Here is a 21,864-nt window from a genome sequence, read left to right on the forward strand (position 1 = left end):
ACAATAAACATAAAAGTGTCAATAATGATTCATTAATAATTAAAAGTTGTGATGCCATTACATAGTAACTATTAATAGTAATTTCTCAAATATTGTTCATGTTAAAATCCGTAGAATGTTTTTTACAAACTTTACAGGTTTATAATATTTATTTTCTTATTTAATATACCCAAACCAGAATTATAAGGGGGAAGATCGCTACGGAGGTACATCCCAAAATTATGTTATTACTTATTTCCCTAGCTTTATTAAAATTTTTTCATCAAATAACACGTTTGAAAACATTTGTGTTCTAAATTTCTGGCATTTGGATTAATATTTTGGGAATAATCAATTTCAGTTCATATAAAATGTGTGTACCTCGAATTTTAATAAGTTCTATAGTATTGAATTAAAATTTCCATCAATTGTATCCTATAGTATTTTTGTGCAATGTTATAAAAAAAAAAAGTGAAACCGATTTTAACTGATTTTTACATCTTTTAAGTGAAAGTTATTTGCAGATTGAATTTTGTTTTTGATTACAGTTGTTTTGCATCCTGAAAACAATTTCAGATTAAATTTACAATAATTTATCATCATAAACTATAATATTTTTCTCTTTCTTTCAAAATATAATTTAAATATTGAAAATTTGAAAAATCATATTGTTTTTCAATTAGTCGCTTAGAAAGTCGAACTTCTTAGCATTGGGCCTTGCCATTCGTATCCTTATATTAGGTTTGTGATTAAGTTAAATGAATTTCGTAAATTTTAATTTCCAGGGACTTTAAATTCAAGTTTAAATTCCAAAGTTCAAACTGTTAAAGCTAAAGATTTCTTCAGTTGCAGTATTCAAAACGAAACGACAACCAAAAACAGCCAAAGTTAAACTCTTCTGAATTTTAAACTTTCCAACTCTTCAAAATTAAAGCTTGCAAACTTTTATATTAAAAAACTCTGTATTCAATCGTTTAAAAATAAACATGTTTTAAAATGGTAGTGTTCTAATTACAATACGTTTTATGTTAATGATTTCAAAATAAACATTATCATAAAATAAAATATTTAAAATGGTAAAGTATTAAATACACAAGATATTTAATATTTTAAATGCTATTAAAATTTTAGTACCTGAATTTTTTTCATTTAAAAATTTATATTTTTTGGTTATAAAATAAAAATCATATAATTTGTTTGATAGTTCAATTATTTTGTTTACAAGTTTTAATTTTTGGTTGAAATTTCAACGTTTTTTGTATTTAAAAATGCAACTGTTTTCGTAGAAAATTGAACTAGTCGGTTAGAAATCAATTTCTTTGTTAAAAATTCATATTTTTAGGGTTAAGAAGTCAACTGTTTTGCCGAAAATTCGTCTTTTTAGCTTAGAAACTTTAACAGTTTGATTGAATTTGTTTCTTAATCATACCTAACAAATTTGTCTTCATTGAAAATTCAGAAATTTTCATAAAAAATACAACCATTGGATTGAAGATTAACGTTTTTGTTAAATAATCATATTTTTTAGATGAAATTAAACTGCTTTGTAGAAAATTCTTATTTTTGGCTTAAAAGGTTGAGATTCCTTTAGGAGTTCGCACTTTTAATTCAGATGTACAGAGTATTTAATCAAAATTTACATCTCTTCAAATAATAGAATACAAAATTACAAATTTGTATAAAAGAAATATTAATCATTTATCGCTGAAACTTTTATTTGATTAAGTTTTCCACTTGTGAAAATAATATGTATTAAAGTTCGGAGAATATGTATTCAGTATTCAAAAAATCTTTATTTTGTAAACATATACATTTTTTGTAATTGCAAGCATATTCAATGAGAGAGAAACTACGTTTAATAATTCTTTAATGTTTTAATATTTTCATGATTGAACAATTTATTAATGGGAACTATCGATTTGTTTTGGTATATTGACGGACTATGGTCCCCCAATTGAAAGAAATTATTTTAAGAAGTGATTTACTGATACACTTTAAGGCACATCCAATATAGGGCTCTCGGGCCGATCGAATCGAAAAATTCAAACAAACGTGGCACGAATCGAATGTCGGGTTTTCATTATTTGATGGATGGGTCAATCAAATCGAATAAACCAATCCGAAAATGAAAGCATTGAGAATCGAAAATAATATATTCGATCCTATAAAATGCACACGTCTATTTCACATGCTTACATTTGCATGTAATTCTAATTTTAAAGTTTTATCGATTCTTTATTTTACCCTGATTCTTCTATCGTCTATTTATACTCTTTAAATAAGTGAGAGCTTTTCGCGCCGTTTGCAAGCAAATTTATTCGTCGTCCGAACGTTACATTGAGAACTTGTCTCATCGTTAGAGTAGAAAAATTCAAATTAAATGTAAATCAGGGTTAGAAATGATTTAAATTTAGACAAGTTCGATTTTTAAAGCAATTTTGTTAATATTAAAAGAATTAAGTTGTATTATTTATTTTCAGTAATCGGTCCTTTAATGTCTTTGTCGTTAAGAAGGTTCATAAATTTTGCGTTTTCTTTCCTCACAGAAACATCTCTCGCTCAATCACGAACACAAATATAAAAGCATTAGAACATCTTAATCAACTTTTTTCTACTGAAACTGCTCTTGATTAACTCCAAGGCAATAGTCAGTTGATTGGTGTCGAGCCAGGACAGCCGTTTTGCAAGAAACTCTTTTTCATAGTTGAAAAATTCTACCAAATCAAGATACATAAAATGGTTTGTTTTGAAACCAAAACATTCTTCAAGAATTAATACTTTTTCAATATTAATTTTAAATTATAAATAAAATAAATTTCAAAGGCAAAATCCACAGATATTTTCAAAATATTATTCGCTTTAATTAAAAGAAAAAGAAGCTTCCTGATTTTTCACTTATTCACAATTCACTTAAATTTTTTTACACAACCTGAGTCGAAATTTAGACCCTACTATGAAATTTCAGCTCCTTATTAGAAACTGCTTTGACGCTATTTAAACTTATAGGCCCTGCTTTAAACTTTTAACTCCTAAAGAATGAAACATTAGACCCTATTTTCACGCTGTTTAACCTCCTCTTTAATAATTACCCTACATTGAATCTTTTGAGCCTACAGTTTTCAAACTTCATGAAAATAAAGTAAAAATTGTTTTTTAATTAAGTTAGTTGAACTCATTGTGCATCTTTATTACTGAATGCACACTTAAGTAACACGAATATTTAATTTAAGATTTAACCTAATTGTCATTAATTATTTTTATATAAATCGATACTTCTTTGCAATGCTTAATTACAGAAGAATATTTTCTCCGAACTAAAAATGCCAACAATTTATATGAGAATAATATTCATCATGGAAAATTACTGAATATTGTCGATTAATAAGTAATTATTAAAAATTGTATCGATAATTAAAGTAAGTTTGTGTATTAAACAGTAGTGTCTCATGCGGAAAAATTATGTATAGAACATATATAGTGTGAATTTTTATATATAATATCTTGTATTTTATATAAAAATTATGTAAAGTAAATGACTATTATATATAATACTACACATTATTTATAAACGATACATAATATTTCTGCCTGGGGTAGGTGATAGAGAATCACAACAAATTATAAGAATAAAATATTTTCTATCGCTAACTACAAATATTATGTATGAAATAAAATTTTTTTTCAATATATTGAAATATATATTTAATAATTATAATTCAATTCACAGATTGTCATTAAACTTTTATTAGAATATTACGATTAATTTATTTGCAACATGATATTATGGAGAAAATCGTTTTTTTCCAAGTAACAGTAGCAGCACCTTACAATTGTTTGGTCATTTTTGTTACTAAACAATAATAATTAAGAGTTTCTGAAACATTTTTTAGAAGAATATTACTATTTACGTGTCTACCACTTGATTTAGGAGCAAAAAATTTTCTTTTTGTTAGAAAATGTTAACTGTTTTAATCTTTTTATCATATTTATTGAAGAATAAAACAGCCAAATGTATGAAAAATAATTGACTAGTCATCTCAAATTTTGAGACGACGAGACAATTCGGTATAAAGCCAGTACTATTATCGTTAATATAAACTTAATTCCTGATAAATATTATATTGAATCTTGAACTCAATATTTGTATTTTTCAGTATAATTGGATCAATTATGATGCTGAACTACTTTTAAAAAAAACTTTGCTCAATAAAGATATAAAAAGACATGTTGATTAAAACCAGCAAGTTTAACATTGTATTCATTCAAGTTATAAATAACACAGAATCAAATTTAAATATGTAGTCTCAAGTTCTTTTAAAGTGTACAACGTAAAATACTACTAAAAAACAAGACCAATGTATATTGAACTCCTCAAAAATCGTTTCAAATATTGATCGACACGGAAAATAAAAAAAAAGTAATTATTTAATTAACTGTTTTGGATTCAACAAGATTTTAACGCGTTCCATTAGCTAAATCGGTTAGAGCGTTGGGCGTTTAGTAAATAATAATCAGTGCGTGCGTGCGAACTCGGGTTCGTTTCTTAGCGCTTGCGAATTTCTCATTGCACTATGTGTTAGCATCATAATCAAAAAATTGTATTAATAATATATCTAAAAATTAACTGCGAATATCCTTGAAATTTATATCACAGATATTATTTTATTTTTTCTGGTAAATAACAAAACTTATTTTTATTCATCCATATTGGTGTGAGATAATAAAGAACCTGTTTTGATGTCACAAGTCCGTCAGTAGTAGCTGCTTATTTATAACCCGCTGTACAGCTTCCAGCCCCTAATAACTTATGGTTCAATTTTCAAAGAATGCCATCAACATTATGAAATAGGAAAAATATAATCTTTCGATATATTATACAAAAAGACTTATGCTTGGAGTCAAATTATAAGAAAAGCATTTGAAAAATGATTGTTATTTTTTCTATTTGTTACAAGAAATTCCACCCGCCAGCGTGTCCGGCTTTGCTAGTAATAAACTGTTCAGTAGCATAACAGTTTTCGGACGGTTTTGTCGTAAATCTGAAAATTTTCTTTTATGTGTTGAACCTTATATGGTCGGTCGTTAAACTGAGAAAATGGCAGTGCATCCGGCAACACCGCGGTCCGCCATTAGAAACATAAAGCGAAAACGTAGGTGGACCAAGGTGAAGTAACGACACAATTTCAGGTGAACCTGTAAATCGCAACAACGTTCGTTACAAGAAAACTCTCTACTGGGTGTAGCGTATAGACTTTACGCCGATGCTGAACGTTGTATTATTTTTCTTTACAGCCTCTACGTCATGATATAACACGAAGAAGAACGGAGATGCCATAATTGAGTCGTAGAATTCCTAAGGGAAAGATTGTAGGTTTATTTACCGTCAGAAAATATAATTAAGGTAAATTAATGGGCTACTAAACGTCATGAATTTTTAACGCCAGCAGTTGAAGAAGTTTAGGTATTGGTTTACGATATTGATGATTTTTAGCCTGTTAAATTATATTTCCAATCGACGTCATGAAACACACAAAATCTTTTTGGCAGCGAATGTTAAAATGGGACATTATTTATCAAGCGTACACACTCAAAAATTCGAAGTTGCCCGATCTATACCAAGCTTGAACAAAGTATTGTGCTATTTTATAATGGTTTACAGAGGAAATTTTTTTGGTTATTTGAGTTTAATATTTACGACAGGAAAGTGGGTATAAATTTTAAAATTTTCGTGGATATCTTCTGTCTCGGCAATTCTTGAATCTTTCAATGGCTATACAATTTTTTTGTTAATTGCAGTTTTGATAGGGATTTTCACGGCCTTTCTATTGAACACAAGAATTTGTTGTGGAATGATAAATATTCAACCTTCAGAAATAAAAGTCAAAAGTTGATTTTACTATTTTAAAATAGTAGCTAATTTTTATATTAAAAGAAAGCTTAGGTTTTTACCTTTAGGATCTTTCATCTTCAAAATGGGGATTTTATTTTTTATTTATGAAAATAAGTAATGAACGGCTTTTTAAAATATGCCAGCTGTTTTCGATGTTTGTAAATTTTATAATGGTGATCAACCTAATGTTGCTTTTCAGAATGTATATATGTGCTCTTCAAACATTAAGGTTGAATGTTTTATAGACATTTTTCTCAGATGGGTGCTTTTTTACTTTCTCTCGAACTAGAAAGAAAGCTTGGGTTTCTTCCTTCAATTAACTTGACATATAAAATAAAAATAAAACTATTTATTGGATATTTAAACTTATTATCGTTATTAAAAACTGAAAAAATTATTGTTAATTTTTAATTATTAAAAAAAAAACAATTTGGAAAAGCTTCCTTCCATGGATAAAAGTTCAATTTATATTTGGCCTTTATTTTTGAAGATGAAACATTTATTTAAAAGATGCTTTTATACGTTGAAAAGAAGATTTTTGAATCACAGAAAGTTAGCTAAGAAAGTTAGTGCATCAGAGCGCCAGTGTCGAAAAACTAAAAATCTTGCTGCTGAGCATAGTATTTAAATGAACCCTAATTCAATACCAGAAAAAAGATTATTTCCTAAAGCTAATAGCTCTTGTAGTAACCAGGAATAAAATATTTCATTTTTGTGATGGAAAAATTAAATTATTAAAATTTACACAGTTCAGATCAAAACATTGTGTATCCTTTAGTGCCCTGTGCATCACAAATGTCTAAACAAAATTATGTGACTCAGCGGATAGCTGTCATATCGACGAATGTAAGGACTATCCAAAAAAAAGTGTTACAGGAAACCTTTCCCATACCTTTTTATCATACATATATATATATAAATTTGTCATAAGGACAACCGCAGGATTTCGCCGGGAGCGGGTGCTAACCTGGAAAATTGCACCCGCTTCCATCGAAATCGCGGTAAAATTTCAGCCACAACCACGTCTCACGACCGTGAGATAGGTCGTTACAATCTGTAAAGGAATCAATACGACGATGCAGCAAAAGCCCCGTGCACCCTAAGAACACGGAGCGACCCAAGGACTACGGCCTTCTGCGTTCTTCCCGAAAGTGTTTTAGCATATTGTTGACACGCAGGGATGCTTTTTAGGCCATTAGCAAGTGAAAGCTTGGCACCTCCAAGAGCGCCGATGATAAGGATATGGAACGCCCTGCAGCTTTCATCGGCAATGTCTTGGCTCAAAATGTGTCGACGGTATGTTAAGGTGGAAATGACACCGTCTTGGCATGCAAACAGAAACCCTCCGTACCAGACTTCAATCCGGGCGATTTAAGGAAAGCAAACGTTAGCTCACAAGACATTGACTGATCCTTCACATTTCTGTGGAAGATACCATGCATCCTCTTATAAAAGAGCTGTTCATGAAAGTTTTTCTCTTAATTTTCATTCTTAATCTTGGCTTTCAGGAGTGAGTACTCGAGATAGATAAGATTTGATGCATTTTGCTCACCCCTAACACTGAAGTCAAGTCCGAATGTTTCAGCAGCCTCCTCCGCTGCTTTGTATAGAAACGCTCCTTTGCCCACTTCTTCGTGATTTCTGACCATTTTAAGAAGAGGGTCTCTTCATTTACAACTATATGTGCTGTACCTAGAATAATCCTGTTGTGAAGACATTCAAGACTCAATATTCCGCGACCCCCTTGATGGCGTGAGATGTACAGTCGCGGAACGGAAGACTTAAGATGCATGCTTTTGTTCATGTGCATAACCTTCCTTGTCCCGATATCAAGGGATCTGAGCTCGTTCTTCGTCCATGGAACTACTCCAAATGAATAGAGTACTAACGGGACGGCAAGCATGTTCGTTGCAGATACTTTGTTCCTCGCCGACAGTTCGGAAGACCAGATCTGTCGGATAAGACGTTTGAATCTGCTTCGGAGAGTATCCTTTATAGATGTCACATCCTGTCACATCCCTCTAGAGCTAGGGGAGCCACTGAATATGGATATAATGCGATGGATTGGCGGAATATCGCACTTTGCGCATTAACGTCTGCGAAAACATGCCGAACTACTCCAAGAAAGGGGCTATGTAAGCGGAGCACCTACTCTACCACAGACAGAATAAGCCGGCAACATAGAAAGAGAGTCGACGCTAAGACCAACCGCGGGCAAGCATCCAATAGAGGAAGGGCAACTCTTTATGACTCGGAAAAACATCAACACCAAGGTTTCTGTCAAGCCTAACGATCTGGCTGAAATAGATGAATAGCTTTGTGAACATTTTTCCGAAGAATCCGACCTCTGAAATATCAATTGTGTGTATAATGCAGCCGGAGCTTCAGCCGATGCCAACCGTAAAACAGAACCAACGGTTGATCATAAGACCAATAGACAAATGTATCAACTCACCATAAAGATAGGCTGGACAAGACAGTACGCGTCTCGCATTCAGTGTGTGATTCACTACATCACATCTGTCAGGAATTTTACCGCCAAGGTTCGAAAGTTCACGCGCAACTCCGGGCCCGTTATCATACACTTAACAAGTCAAAGCTGCTTCTCATCAGGCAGCATATTGTTGAGAGAATACGGATACTATATGTCGTTAAGAGAAGTCTAGAGCGGAGAGAGAGGTGGATCACAGAAAATCAACAGTTTCCCTCTGACCCATCTTGACTCTTCCAAGACCCTCCGGTTACTGTCGACCACCCAGCCAAGTCAAAGGAGGTCGAAGTATTTTGGAGCGAAGTCTATGAAGTGCAGCATAGATGGGACGAAAACTCAGAGAACATAAATAGCTTCAAAGAGTAGTGTGATGTCCTTATAACACTTGATAAAGAATGCCCACACATCACTGCCGAGGAGGTGAAAAAGTTATTAAGAGGAATAAAGAACTATTCCGCTCCGGGACCAGATGGTATCAGAACCTTCTGGTGGAAGAAGTTTGCCCCAACCTATCAGTATTTGGCCCGTATTTTCACCTCATATTTAAAGTCGGAAGAGCCAATGCCAGACTATTTTCTGAAAGGGTGCACAATACTCCTGCCGAAAATAGGCAACTGAGCTGAGCCGAAGAATTACAAGCCAATCACTTGTCTGTGAATCCTGTATAAGATTTTCACATCTATCCTAAATGATAGGATTGTTTAAGCAATTCAACCTGTGTGGCAAAAAATATATGAACGAGGCTTAAAGAAAGGCGTAGTAGGATGTCATGAGAACCTGCTCATCGATAGATATGCCTGCAAAGATGCAGCATCCTACCAGCGTGACCTATCAGTGGCCTGGATTGATCACCGGAGAGCTTTCGATTCGACGTCTTATAGACTTATCATCTGTCTTTTGGAAAGATTAAATTGATCCGCGCGCATGCTGTGTGTGTGCGTGTGTTCTGTGTGACCGTCGGCGAAGAAAGGGACCTAATGCGGAAAAGATCGATTTTTATTTTCTGACGCCAATCGATAGTTTCTAAGTTACTGGTTCATTTTCAATGATCAGATTTCGTTTAAGTTCACTAATTTTTTTCTTATTAAGCTGGAGATGAAACATGAGAACTGCGAAAACCAGCCCCACCACTCACCGCATCAATCGTCCATTCTGTGAAATTCAGCTTTGATGTCTTAGGTCCCTTTCCTCGCGGACGGTCACATATAGAAAAAGTTGAGTTATAGAACTGACAGAAAACTCATAGAAGTACGCTATTGACTGAGGTAGCAGATATCCATGACTTCGTCAAAGTGCTTGGAAATAATTGCTTAAAACTAAGCACTCATGACTTTTTCGCCGTGAAACAGTAATTTTTTGTTAAACATTGAAAGAGAAAATTGGTGTATGGCCAATTTATTGAACATTTTTGATCCTCGAAAAATTTAGTTTTTGAAGCTTTAAAACAGCACAAGCTTTGCATTGATATGATGAGCAAGCAAATTTTTTCCCCATTTTTATTGATCAAAGAGAAGATGGTCAACTAAAATATTGTAATACGGCCATTTTATTCAACGCTCTGACTCCTCACACTGAGCAGCTAAACATAAATTTCAGGAAATAATTGTGAGTTTCTAGAAGAGTAATTTTTAACCCAAAAACATATTTAACGTTTTAGATGAAGTGTCACTTACATACTACGGCTCATAGAGAAGGGCCTGCAATCCTCTCCAGATGAACAGGTTCTGACAGCACAAGTGTTATACGAACGTGCATTGAGAAACTTCCATAAAACAATTAATATGTTCGACAATCAAGAAAGTCATTCTCTATAAATTCAGAGTATTGAAAGCTATATTCGAATCTGCAGTGAAGTTATCGGGTACTTTAATTTACCATTCAGTGATTCCGACCTAAGATATAACTCATCTTGCCCTTATGCAGTATTCCCAAGAGAAAAAAATGTTTCCTCTGAAAATTAAAAAAGAAATAAAGGTTACCGATGAAAATGCAAGTAAGCCAAAGCAAGGCCTTATTTATAGAGTTGATTTATACTATATTTATAAGTTTTAGAATTGTCAGTGATTATTGATATACAGAGTGACCCAGTTTATGTCTTCTATACGAACCCATCTAAAAAAAAGATTCAGACAAAACTCGACCAGGACATAGGGGACCATTTAACTGTACCATTAATTTTGATATTGAGGCCAATTTTCAATGTTATTTCTAAGTCAAGACGATTTTTCAAAATAGAAACCCTTATTCTTGACTGCGAATTTTGATAGAGCGGAAATTTCACGTCAAAAATTTACTATGGAAATCTTGTTTTTGGGACCTTAGAGATGTCAAAAATCAAATTCAAGTGCCCAAAAAATGACCTTGAAAATCAGCAGCTTTGACTCGCTAAGTGGTTGATGACGAATCTGGAGTTCGAGCGCGAACTTTCGTACCTTGACGGTAAAATTCCTGCCAGATGTTATGTAGTCGATCACACACTGCCAAAGCTCTCGCTGCATTATACACACTACCATTAATATTCTAGAGGTCGCATTCGTCAGATAAATGTCCACGAAGCTCGTCATCCATTTCAGCCAGATCTTTACGCTTGAAAAAAACCTGGATGTGGATGAATCGCTTTTCCCCTATTCGCTAGTCGCCTCTCTTTCTGTGTTGCCGGCTTATTTGCCTGTGGTGGAGTAGGCGCTCCCCTTACATAGCCTCTTTTTTGGAGTAATTCGGCATGGCTTCTCGGACTTTGATGCGGAAATTCGATAGCTGTAGGTGTTTTCGCACCACAAAGCAGCATGCAATCGTTACATGTAACCCCGTTCTGGGGCTGCACTCGCAACGTAGCACTCTAGCCAGTCGTGATTTTGTCGCTCCGTCCACCTAAAAGCCCCGAGATCTCGCTGATCCATCGCATTGACTCTATCTTCATTAGCTGCCCCAGCTCTGGAGTGGTCGACATTGTTGGCCGACCCATTGTCAGAAGCCCTACACGTTTTATTGCTTTGAAGCGCACTTACTACATTTATGTTTGGTGTTATCATTGTTGTTCCTAAGAGAAGCTGGCGAAAGAAGTTCGTCCATCTTTGTAGAGCCCCGCATGCAAGAATAAGGCTGCGTACTCTGAGTAATCGCCCGTTATCCCAGTCACCGTTCTAAACACCTCACCCAGGTTCCTTCGGGACCATCCCTGGACATTTGTCCGCGACTGCCTGTTAATTTTTGCCACTATATTTAACAGAAAGCCTTTGCACAAGGACCCTCTGTCCGCAGCCCGAGGATGTGTTCGGTGGCTTTGTCATAGGCCCTTCGGTTTGATTCTAAAGAAAGCAAAACCTAGAGGAATCAAAATCTAGAAGAATCAAAAAATATGTATGAGTGTTTGGTGACGCGCGCCTGTGTGTGTGAAACATTTACACAAAATATCATCCAAAGTTCGTCAAAAGTAAGTTTAGCGCTACATTACAGTTGACAGTATTTGTGCCTGGGAGCACGAATACTGGCGATCAAACCGATATTTCAATCCCACTTTTTCTTTTACATGATTTTGAGGAGTATGAAAAAAATTTATTAATTGAAATACGAAAAAAATTTCAAGGGACGTTTTTCTTCTTCAAAAAATCAATTCGATTTTTGATGGGAAGCAATCTCGAGGTAAGAATATCATTTTTATTTCAGTTATGTTTATATGAAAGTGTTAAGTAATCTTCTAGTATCGACAGACAGTCTGTTATATTTTTCCATGTATGTGTGCGGTAATTGATTCTGTATGGATATAATCTGTTTCGACTCCTACTTTTTCTTCCGTAATGAAAGCTATCATTTCAAAGATAATTTATAAGAAATTTTTTTGGCTAATTTTTATTTACAAAGGGTTTGATTACATAAACCCAAGCAGCGATTTCTTCCAAAATATGAGTACGAGTGATTTTTTGCGACTTAGATTAAAATAAACACACCGTGAAAAAATTTTATTTTTTTCCTTTTGGCAATGAATATGGGAAAACTTTTTTCATTTTATTTATTTTTAACAAAATTTCAACAACAAACTCTGAAATTAGCGCTGAAGCAATTTTTGCTCGATCTAAAAAGTATTTTTATATTCATTTAACGTAAGTTTAAGAAACATGTGCATAAATATTATTAAATTGCTGTGGGTTTTTGAAAATGTGCCCAAAATTTAAGGGCGTCAGATATAAAGCTATTTTGAGCTTATAGAAAATGGGGAAAAATGAACGATTAGATTTACAATGTTTGCATTTCTAACATATTCCACGGCGTTCTGCTGTATTTAATGATTTTGTAGAACATTAGTAAATATTCTAAAAAAAATAATGAAAATAACGTTGAAAGAGAAATGTTATGAAATTATAATTAGCTGTTTATATATTGGTTTTAGTATGTTGTTGTACAGGCATTTAATAATAGTTTCATAATGAGACTCTTACCAACGAGGGTGAGATTTACTCGAAAATTCCTAGTTGGCGAATTTACGAAGTCCACTCTGCACCTGAATACTCCTTGATCATTGAATTTAACATTGTTGACCTTTAGCCTGGCTCGATGCCCATCGGCAACCTGGAAATGAGTCCTCTGCCCGAGTTCATTGGTGACCGCCCAATGAACAGCACTTCGTACATCGCCTTTTCTCGCATCCACACTACAAACATAAAACACACACTGATTATAATAGAATAAATAAAAATATTAAAAATGTTTTTTTTGCTTCTCGATGAAAAATGTGGATTCTAGAGAAAAAGTGTAAAGACAAAAATATGCGTTAGAAAAAGATTTAATACTTTCATCTACAATATTTAGAAACTTCTTGGATGACCTTTTGGGCGGTATAGTCTACATCATTATTCGAACACTCATTTAATACTTCTCTTTTTTCAATTATGCAGGATTATACAAGAATGATCTAAACCGGAAATAAAATGTAGACAGGATTACTAAACGATAGTCTATGCAGTTTTAAAGAAAAGAATCGCTGTTAGTGTTATGTTGTTCCAATCAGAATTAAAAATAGCTACTTTCTATTGTGTAGGTTAGGATATCTCGAAATCCTGACGTACAGAAAAAATGCAGACCTCGAATTCGTTTTTATGACATCGAAATCCCTCGAGCTCGATTTTTGTTTTTCCACAGATTTGTGCATGAAACTTTCAAAATTAATTCACAAACCATTGACAATTTTAATTTGGTTATTATAATGTCTCGTCGTTCAGACTCGATGATAGTAGAGGAGATGGCTCTAGTATGGGCATTGTTGGAAGCGTGAGATAAAAAAATATATAAACAGTCACTCTCGAGTTTATTTTAGATGAGCCTTAAATGTCCATTTTTTATTTTGAGAATGGAATTTTATTGATAAATGTTGCTTGCAGTAGTGCAGTAGGGTTAGTAGGTCTATTTAATGGTCATTCTTTTTAGAAAAGTATAATTTGTAGGTATTAGCTCAAATATGGCACACCAGGATTAGCTCGAATACGGCACTTTTTTCACAAAAAAATCACAGTTCGCCATTATTCAACTTTACGAATGTTAACAAGAATAGGTTCATGCATTCGTATCCTTAATCCCTTTTTTGCGAAAGGTCCTACAGATTGCCAGAGGAGAAAACTTAGGTAGAGTGTACTACCTGCAACGAATGATCAATTATTTTTTAAATTAGTGAGTCTGAAAATGTCGAAAATATATTAATTCGATCTCCCCATAGTCGCTTGATCACATCGTTTCTCAGTGATGGTCAAAACCGAACTGAATGAAACAGGTTCGAAAGTTCAAATGAGTTACACAAATTATTCTTGAGGGCACCTATACCGTTAAGTTTATTTAAAAATGGATGAGAGAAAAAGGCGAGAGGGACGGATGGAGCAGATAATGAAGAGCAATGTGGTGATAGCGGTTTTGGTTGAGAGATATGGGGTAAAAGGAGTAAGATGTAGAGAGGTGGGACGTAGAAAATATAGCGGAGGGGGTGGGAGAGTGTATAAGATAGGAGGTAAAAGGGCGTTGGAGGGTCTATAAATGAAACGATATGCAAAAAAGAGTAGTGACATGTTGAGAAGAAGTACGTTAAAGCCTTAAAAGGAAAGAGAGAGAAGAAGAGAGTCATGGAAAAAGAAAGAATAGGCTAGTCAACGAGGAGAAAAGATGACCCATACATAGAAATAAATTTAATTGCTCTGAATTTCTTTATATAACTTCTAGATAGTATGCTTAATCACCCAATAAATTTTAGTAACTTAGAACCTCACACATTCTTATAATAATGCAAAATAGCGACAACAATCATATTGTTGAGACTTTGATTATCATAAAACCAGTTATTTGTATTGAAAAATATTCAAATAGAAAATTATTTAGCATCTTATTCTACAAGAATAAATTTGTTTATAATATTGTGCCTAGTTAACCGTTTATCTGAAGAAAGAGGGGGAAACAACTTTTTACACAATCACTTCTGCCTCATTTGTTAATCATTATGAATACTTCTCTTGATACCAGTGAACCTAAATTTTCTCTATAAGCCTTTCTCAAGGTTGACTACTACCTGGTATGAAGAAATTTGCGAAAAATTAATGTCAGCTCAGTTAGTACATTATTCGTTGATCTTCACCTTAAAGTCAATTCACTTAATTTAATGCGTAAGTGTACATTCATGCGTGTAATGTTTAGAAGATATCTGTACAGATTCAATAATTTCTAATAATTTTTTCATTTTAAAGAGGCTTTAATGAACCATCGTATAATTTCTAAAAAAAAATGTAAAAGCCTGCACTTAATACTAGCTCATAACGATGTTCTGCTTCTGCTTTGATTTTTTTCCTGTGTCAAGAAAAAAGGGTTAGGTAATCCTTGTAATTTTATATGTATCTAGGTTTAAAATTTACATTTCCAGGCCTTCAATATTTTCTTTGCAGTCAAGTACAGAAATAGTTAGGAAAAATTGTATTTTTCGAAGAAATATTTGATTGAATATTTTGTGTTCAGTTTTGTTTGACTTCTGATGGGTTCATTCTACAATATTTGCACTATTTTAGAGATTAAAAGATACGTTTATTGTATTACGTGTGATTTTTAGAAATTATACGGAGAAAAATAGATATTGAAAAGCAGATATTGAAAGAACAGCTTGTGCCACTTATACACATCTTTATTACTCGAAGTAGACTCACCGTATGCAACTTTCAACATTTCAAGAGTTTTAGAGCACTGGATTCCATTTTTCACACCAAATGTAATGCAACCTCTTAGCTCCATTTTTTTCGAAAGAAGAAAATCGCCGAGCACACCAAACCCTTCTAACCTTTTACGCCTCTGCCAGAAAAACAACACGACGAGTGTGACGAGTGTACCAACACAACAAAACAAAAAATTTAAAACTTCAATCTTCGTAGCCCGCGAAAATTGAAAAATCACCTTACTTTTTGAACACACCTCCTATATCAATTTATCTTGTGAATAAAAATACCCGATAACTGAGAAATGGTACTAAATAGATTTTGCTCTACTTTCTAACTTCTGAATCGATTCCCTCCTAAATAATTGTTACTGAAATTAAACATACCTTTTTCAAGACCTCTTCATAAATCAAGACTTATAACAATTATCCTAATCAAAAAAATATCCCTTAAAGAAATAAATGATAAGAAAAAGATTTTCCTTTCCTTTTTATCCTTGCAAAAAATGCCCAACTTATTCCCAAGTTCCGACCTGGGCCCGATCAGATTTTCCACATGTGGCCCCAAGGGGCCAAATGATGTGGTTCGAGTCAGAACCACGTCGAATTGGGTTAGGTTAGACAAGGTTATGTCAATTTTTCTGTTATCGTCGTGATTTGCCAAAAGCATAGTATATTGCGAGTTCGGAATCACAGAATTGTTGGTGAGATTTCTTATATCCGCAATGAAAGCAAAGGTAAGCTTTTTATATTTTCTCGAACATAACCTTACTTTTTAAATCTCACTCCACGTGCCCCATGTGCATTAGTATATATCATTAATAAGTTGAAAAAATATTAATATAAAAACTTTTGAAATTTCACTAATTATAGATATAAAAAATTAAGGGGGCCATATCTGGACCAGATCGGGTCCATATTTTGGATTCCCAGATCTGGGCACGGTCGGGTAGGGCGTTTCATTTACGGTCTGGCACTAGACAGATTACCCTATCGGGCCCACATTTTTCCCGATCCGGACCCGACCGGTGCCACACAAAAATTTCTGCACGGGTAACTGCAAAATCTATTTTCTCCTTTACTATTTTTACTGAAATATATTAAAATTGAGTATGATAATAAATATATCTTTCGGAAGACTTGTTGGAACATCCGGAGTTATATCAATTATCCTTGACCATAAAAATATCCCAAAAAGTAGGGAAATGTAAACGATAGATTGCACTTCTTTTTTTAACTACTAAATCGATTCTCTCATAGATAATTGTTATACTACTATTGAGTATAGCATTGATTGCTAATTCCGCAAGACCATTAAAAATGAAAAAAAAAATCTTTCTGCAAACAATAAATCGATTGCCTATTAACGATAGTTACTATTTTTTAATATGTCATCTGGCAATCTTGTACACCACTTGTGCACGTGCCAAACGGAAAACGATCATCAATACCTTTTGCTATGGCTGTTTACCACAATATATCCATATTTGAAAATTTATTAATATGAAAAAGTCTTTCACAACAGATTTCACAAGATGTTAAACTAATATCAGTATAATTTTCACGAGAGATGGTCATCAAGTGAGCTATTTCACAAAAAGTAAAATTAAATATCTTCCTAGACAAATTTTTCATGAAGAAAATAGCTTCTGAAGGCCATGTCGATCTAGCAGAACAGTTTTCATATAAATAATTTTAAAAACTGCTTTCAGGGACCTCATTTAGGTTGATGCTGATTCCTAAAATAGATTTCCATCAAGTTCCATCTATTTTCAAATGCTACAGTATGTAGGCGGACTACGAACGTCCATAATCATAACGGAGGTTATTGCTTGCGTGTGTCAGAAACTTTTCACATATACTTATGTGAAGGGAAATTGCGATATAGAAAATTAACTTTTCTTTCGCGTATGAGTTGTCAAAGTTTTTGTGAGGATTAAATATAATATTTAATGCTTTGACGGGCACATTTTTCTCTTGGACAAATTTTCGCCATCAATAATTACTTATAGGTTTTCGGGTCGCTGATTGCGATTCTGATGTCAGAATTGCATATTGGAAATAGCGACGATTTGAGTGAAAATATTTCGTTTTAGTTCGATTTGGCTCGTCTTGAATTTTTCTCCAAGGCAGCTATGTCTCGCTGGCGGCTAGGGAAGAGACTTAGTACTCGAAATCGTAAGTCTTAAGTTTATGACTAAGCTTCACGACAAGTTTTGAAGACAAGTCGGGGTGGACTTGTCTTGAGACGAGAAGTTTCATTGTATATCTTAAGGCCAGTCGAGTTAAACTTGTCTTAAGACGAGAAGTTTAAGTATTTTCCAGGGTCAAAATTACAAAAATTGCTGTTTGTGAATTTTTTGTTCATTATACTCCAATCTCTACAAACTATGGACCCCACCGGCAGGGCCTGCGGTTTCCAGAAATCAGTTAGCTAGACTGGGGCCAAACAGTCAACATCTGCTAAGTATTAAAATTGTACAACCGATAAAACTTGTAATTTTGTAATAAGTGAGTTGCTCATTCTAAATTCGGAACCTGACAGTCTCAACAACTACAAGCATATAAAATTTCCGCAAAAGGATTGCAACTGTTATTTTCTACAAGTATCTGCATACAAAATAAATATCATGGAGATAAATAATATTAACATTCTCTAAAATTTAAAGCGAATTAGTAATGAACCTCGAAGGTCTTGAGAGACTTTTGTTGCGATGTCCTTGAGTTCAGCTTGAAGACGAAAAATGTCGACTTAAGACGACAAACAAAGTCTAGCTCGTGGCCAAGGGCGAGATTCACAAAAACGATTTGTCTATATCTTGCCTATGCCTTGAACGAAGATTTGGCCAAGCGAAATTATTTTTACTCGGGTATTTTGGTGTAAATTCGGAATTTTTGTTACAATTAATGTGAAACTTGATGTACAGGTGTCTTTCGGGTCGCTCATAACGATTCGGACATCAGATACGACGTCAGAACAGTAATCAGCGATGCCAAAAACTCCCGTACAGCAAGTTACATGCAGATTGAAAAAACATACGCACATTTTGCCTTAAATATTCGCCATTTCTGATTGGTTATCTTGAATTCTTAATGATTAGCGACCCGAACATCCTTATCTTATTAGATATTATAAGCAATTGTAAATGCCATACAATAAATACACCCATGTAGAAAAATCGCAATTTTTGACGAATCCAAACAAAAAATTCAAAAAAACTGGCCTGTGGAAAGTCCCGAAAAAATATATGTTGTGGGGCTGCGTGTGAAATAAATGTTAAATATTTGTGAAAGTTGTTGAATTTGTAGTTAAAGAACAGCCGAATATATTTTTTTAAGCTTTTTTATTTTAATTCTTTATAACTAATTATTAATAATTAATTAATGATTGGCTGATTCAATAATATCATTGTACATTTTGAGTTTTCTGCAGATGACTTTCGTGACAATTATCAATTAAGAAATTTGTTGACTATTTATTGGAAGTTACACGCAAAATCGACTGCTTTTTATTTTTTGACTTTTCGTTGTTCTCATTAAATTACCAAATAACTGAAGAAAGGAGAATTTGCGCTTCAAATTTTTTTGTTTCTTCCTGAATTTCAAAACACATAACATCTACTTATTAATTTCTATTAATTTATTGTTTTGTTCATTTTTTTAAACGTTATCTATGAAAAATATGAACACATTTCATTCAGAATCGTCCTTATTTAGTGAATCGAGTTGAAACTGCACATTTCTCTTCGCGATTTAGCTATGAAATACATATATATATATAATATCGTTTTATGCTTCCCTAGTTAGTGACGAAACATTTATATCAGAGGGTAAGAACATGACATTTGCAGTTTTTAGAAGCTCGTCCTGACGATTGTTGATAGTTTCTCTACCAACAACAACACACTGGTTATTGGTATTATATATTCGGATGGGACTTTGCGTATAAATTTTGTCTAATCGGAAATTGAATCTCAAATGCCAGGTACATAGCGAGGCCTCCCAAAGAGGAACATATTTTACATTATGGTACAAGATAGGTGGTTTTTATGAGCGCAGATAAAATTAGACGCAGGCACCTTGCTGCACATTATTATAATTGTCTGACGTTGATACTAAATAACTTTAGCTATCTTATATACGGAGAAAATATCGTGTAAATACAACACGGGCCGTGTTGAGGTGACACGGCGCAACGAGTAACATCAACATTTTCCGTCGCGTTCATTCAAAATACTATTTTATTGAATTGAGGCGATATCCTTTTGATTCAATGCGATTTCTGTCCAATCAAATCGCCGTGTTGCATTCACAGGATATTTTTCTCTGTGTACCCGCGGTCGCAAGTTCTCGATCGACAGAAACGATAAAAAGTTACCTCGCGGAACGATAGTGTCAGGTTCAAATTACTAATAAGTACAAACCTTATTAGAAATAGTAAACATGAATCAGTTTTAAACTTATTTTAGATTTTAACTATGCCAAATTGAATAGGCTCAAAAAGGCGTCAACAGCCTTCACTCTACAAGACAGGGACAGAGATTCAACTAAGACCAACTTTCCTGACAAAGCGACGTTACCTTGGATTGTTTAAATCCGTTCGGTGCTTCCAAATGCGGTAGAATCTACTTTGAAAAACATAAAACTGATGTTTCGGGGCTGTTTAATCAAGCAAATATACTACCGAATTTTCATGGTAGTATTGAGATATATGTATGAGGTGGTGGATCAACAACTGGCGGAAGATTTTAGTGAACCTTCCACTTCATAGTAGCTTCCTTTCCCTTAAAAAACCTTCGATAAATTACAGTCGGCCCATTGCATCCCGACCATTGATTTAAGTGCAGCTTATCATCAGTCTCTTTCAAAAAAAAAATATTTAATTTATTTTCGATCTTGAACAACATATATAGCGCCCAACTAACAATTAGTCCCGAGAAGAGTTTGTTTTATCAGTCGGAGGTACAGTATTTTGGATATTGTGTAAATAAACATGTTTTTTAATCTAATACGAAAGGGAAGCATTCGTCCTGAAGTATCGCGTGTCGTCAATGCGCTTTATAAAAGCTTAATATTACTTACCTTAATTATTGTTGAGGAAGTTGCCGATGATTTAGGGAATACTAGAGCAGATGTGTTCTTACTACTGGCCGAAAATTTTTCGGAATGCGGTAAATTACATGTGGTGTGCGATATTTCGAAGCTTGCGCCAGTTGATAGTGATGCCAGAGAAACAAAAGACATCTTCTGGGACACTTTAAATGATACAATAGATATTTGGGAACATGGGGAAAGAATAATTCTACTAGGAGACATGAACGGATGGGTAGGCATCCAGAATTAAGATACAGATAGAGTACTAGGTAATTTTTGGGATCCAAGAACAAACTATCACGGAGATAAATTAGTTGGTCTATGCTTAGAAAGGGGTCTGTTTATTACCGATACTTGGTTGAGGCATGAAGTTATCCACATGTACACCTGATCAAAATTGAGAACCTACAGAAACTGGATATGCAAATAGATTTCCAAAATAAGATAATCGAAAGCATAGATAGGGCAACATGGGAAGACCGTATAAAAAACAAAGACATAGAGGGCGCCCAGACAAAGTTACGGGATATCCTTGTTAGATGTACGATCGAAGTGTGTGGTACCACAGTTGTAGGAAGAATGTCTGCCGATGCGTGGTGGAATGATAAAATTCAGGCTGCTCAAAAAGCAAAGAGAAAAGCGTACAAGAGAACTTTGAACATCGCAGGTCTTTGCAATGAGGAAAGAAATAGATGTAGAAATGATTATAGACACGAAAACAGGATACTCAAACGATTAGTTAAGGAACGTAAAGATACAATTAGAGCAGAAGAAGAGATTAAAATACAAAACAACTTTCAAGGAAGCAAGAAACTGCTTTATAAAAAAATGAGAGGAAACAAAAGTACGGAATTTGTCAACATGAGAAATAGTAGGGGGGAAATGGTATATGATGCAGACGGAATACTAAAGGCTTTCAGAGACTATTTTAGGAGACAATTCGGAGATGAAGCTATAGGACACCACAACTGCGATGTTGAACACGATGCGATAGAAGACTCAATTGAGAAAGTCTGTGTCACTGAGGTTAGGGATATGATTAAGAACTTGAAAAACGGTAAGGCAGCCGGGGTAGAGGGTATTAACGCTGAAATGCTTAAACACGGTGGCGAATGCATACCACATAGACTGTGTGAATTGATAAATTTATGTTTCTAGATGGGAGACGTCCCAGACGATTGGAAAGAAGCGATTATCGTACCAATATACAAGAGAAAGGGAGATAAAAGCGAGTGC

General features: G+C 34.0%; 1 protein-coding gene across 1 annotated transcript in view; it reads right to left on the reverse strand.

Moving 5' to 3' along the window:
- The window catches only part of LOC117173711 (protein turtle homolog B), a 510,915-nt gene that overhangs the window by 222,228 nt on the left and 266,823 nt on the right, over positions 1–21,864 (reverse strand). Inside the window, exon 4 of the mRNA XM_033362353.1 lies at positions 12,797–13,008. Within this exon, the coding sequence (XP_033218244.1) occupies positions 12,797–13,008 (212 nt within the window). The remainder of the gene's footprint in view (positions 1–12,796; positions 13,009–21,864) is intronic.

Source organism: Belonocnema kinseyi, chromosome 5 (assembly GCF_010883055.1).
Source record: "Belonocnema kinseyi isolate 2016_QV_RU_SX_M_011 chromosome 5, B_treatae_v1, whole genome shotgun sequence".
NCBI classification, from domain to species: Eukaryota; Metazoa; Arthropoda; class Insecta; order Hymenoptera; family Cynipidae; genus Belonocnema; species Belonocnema kinseyi.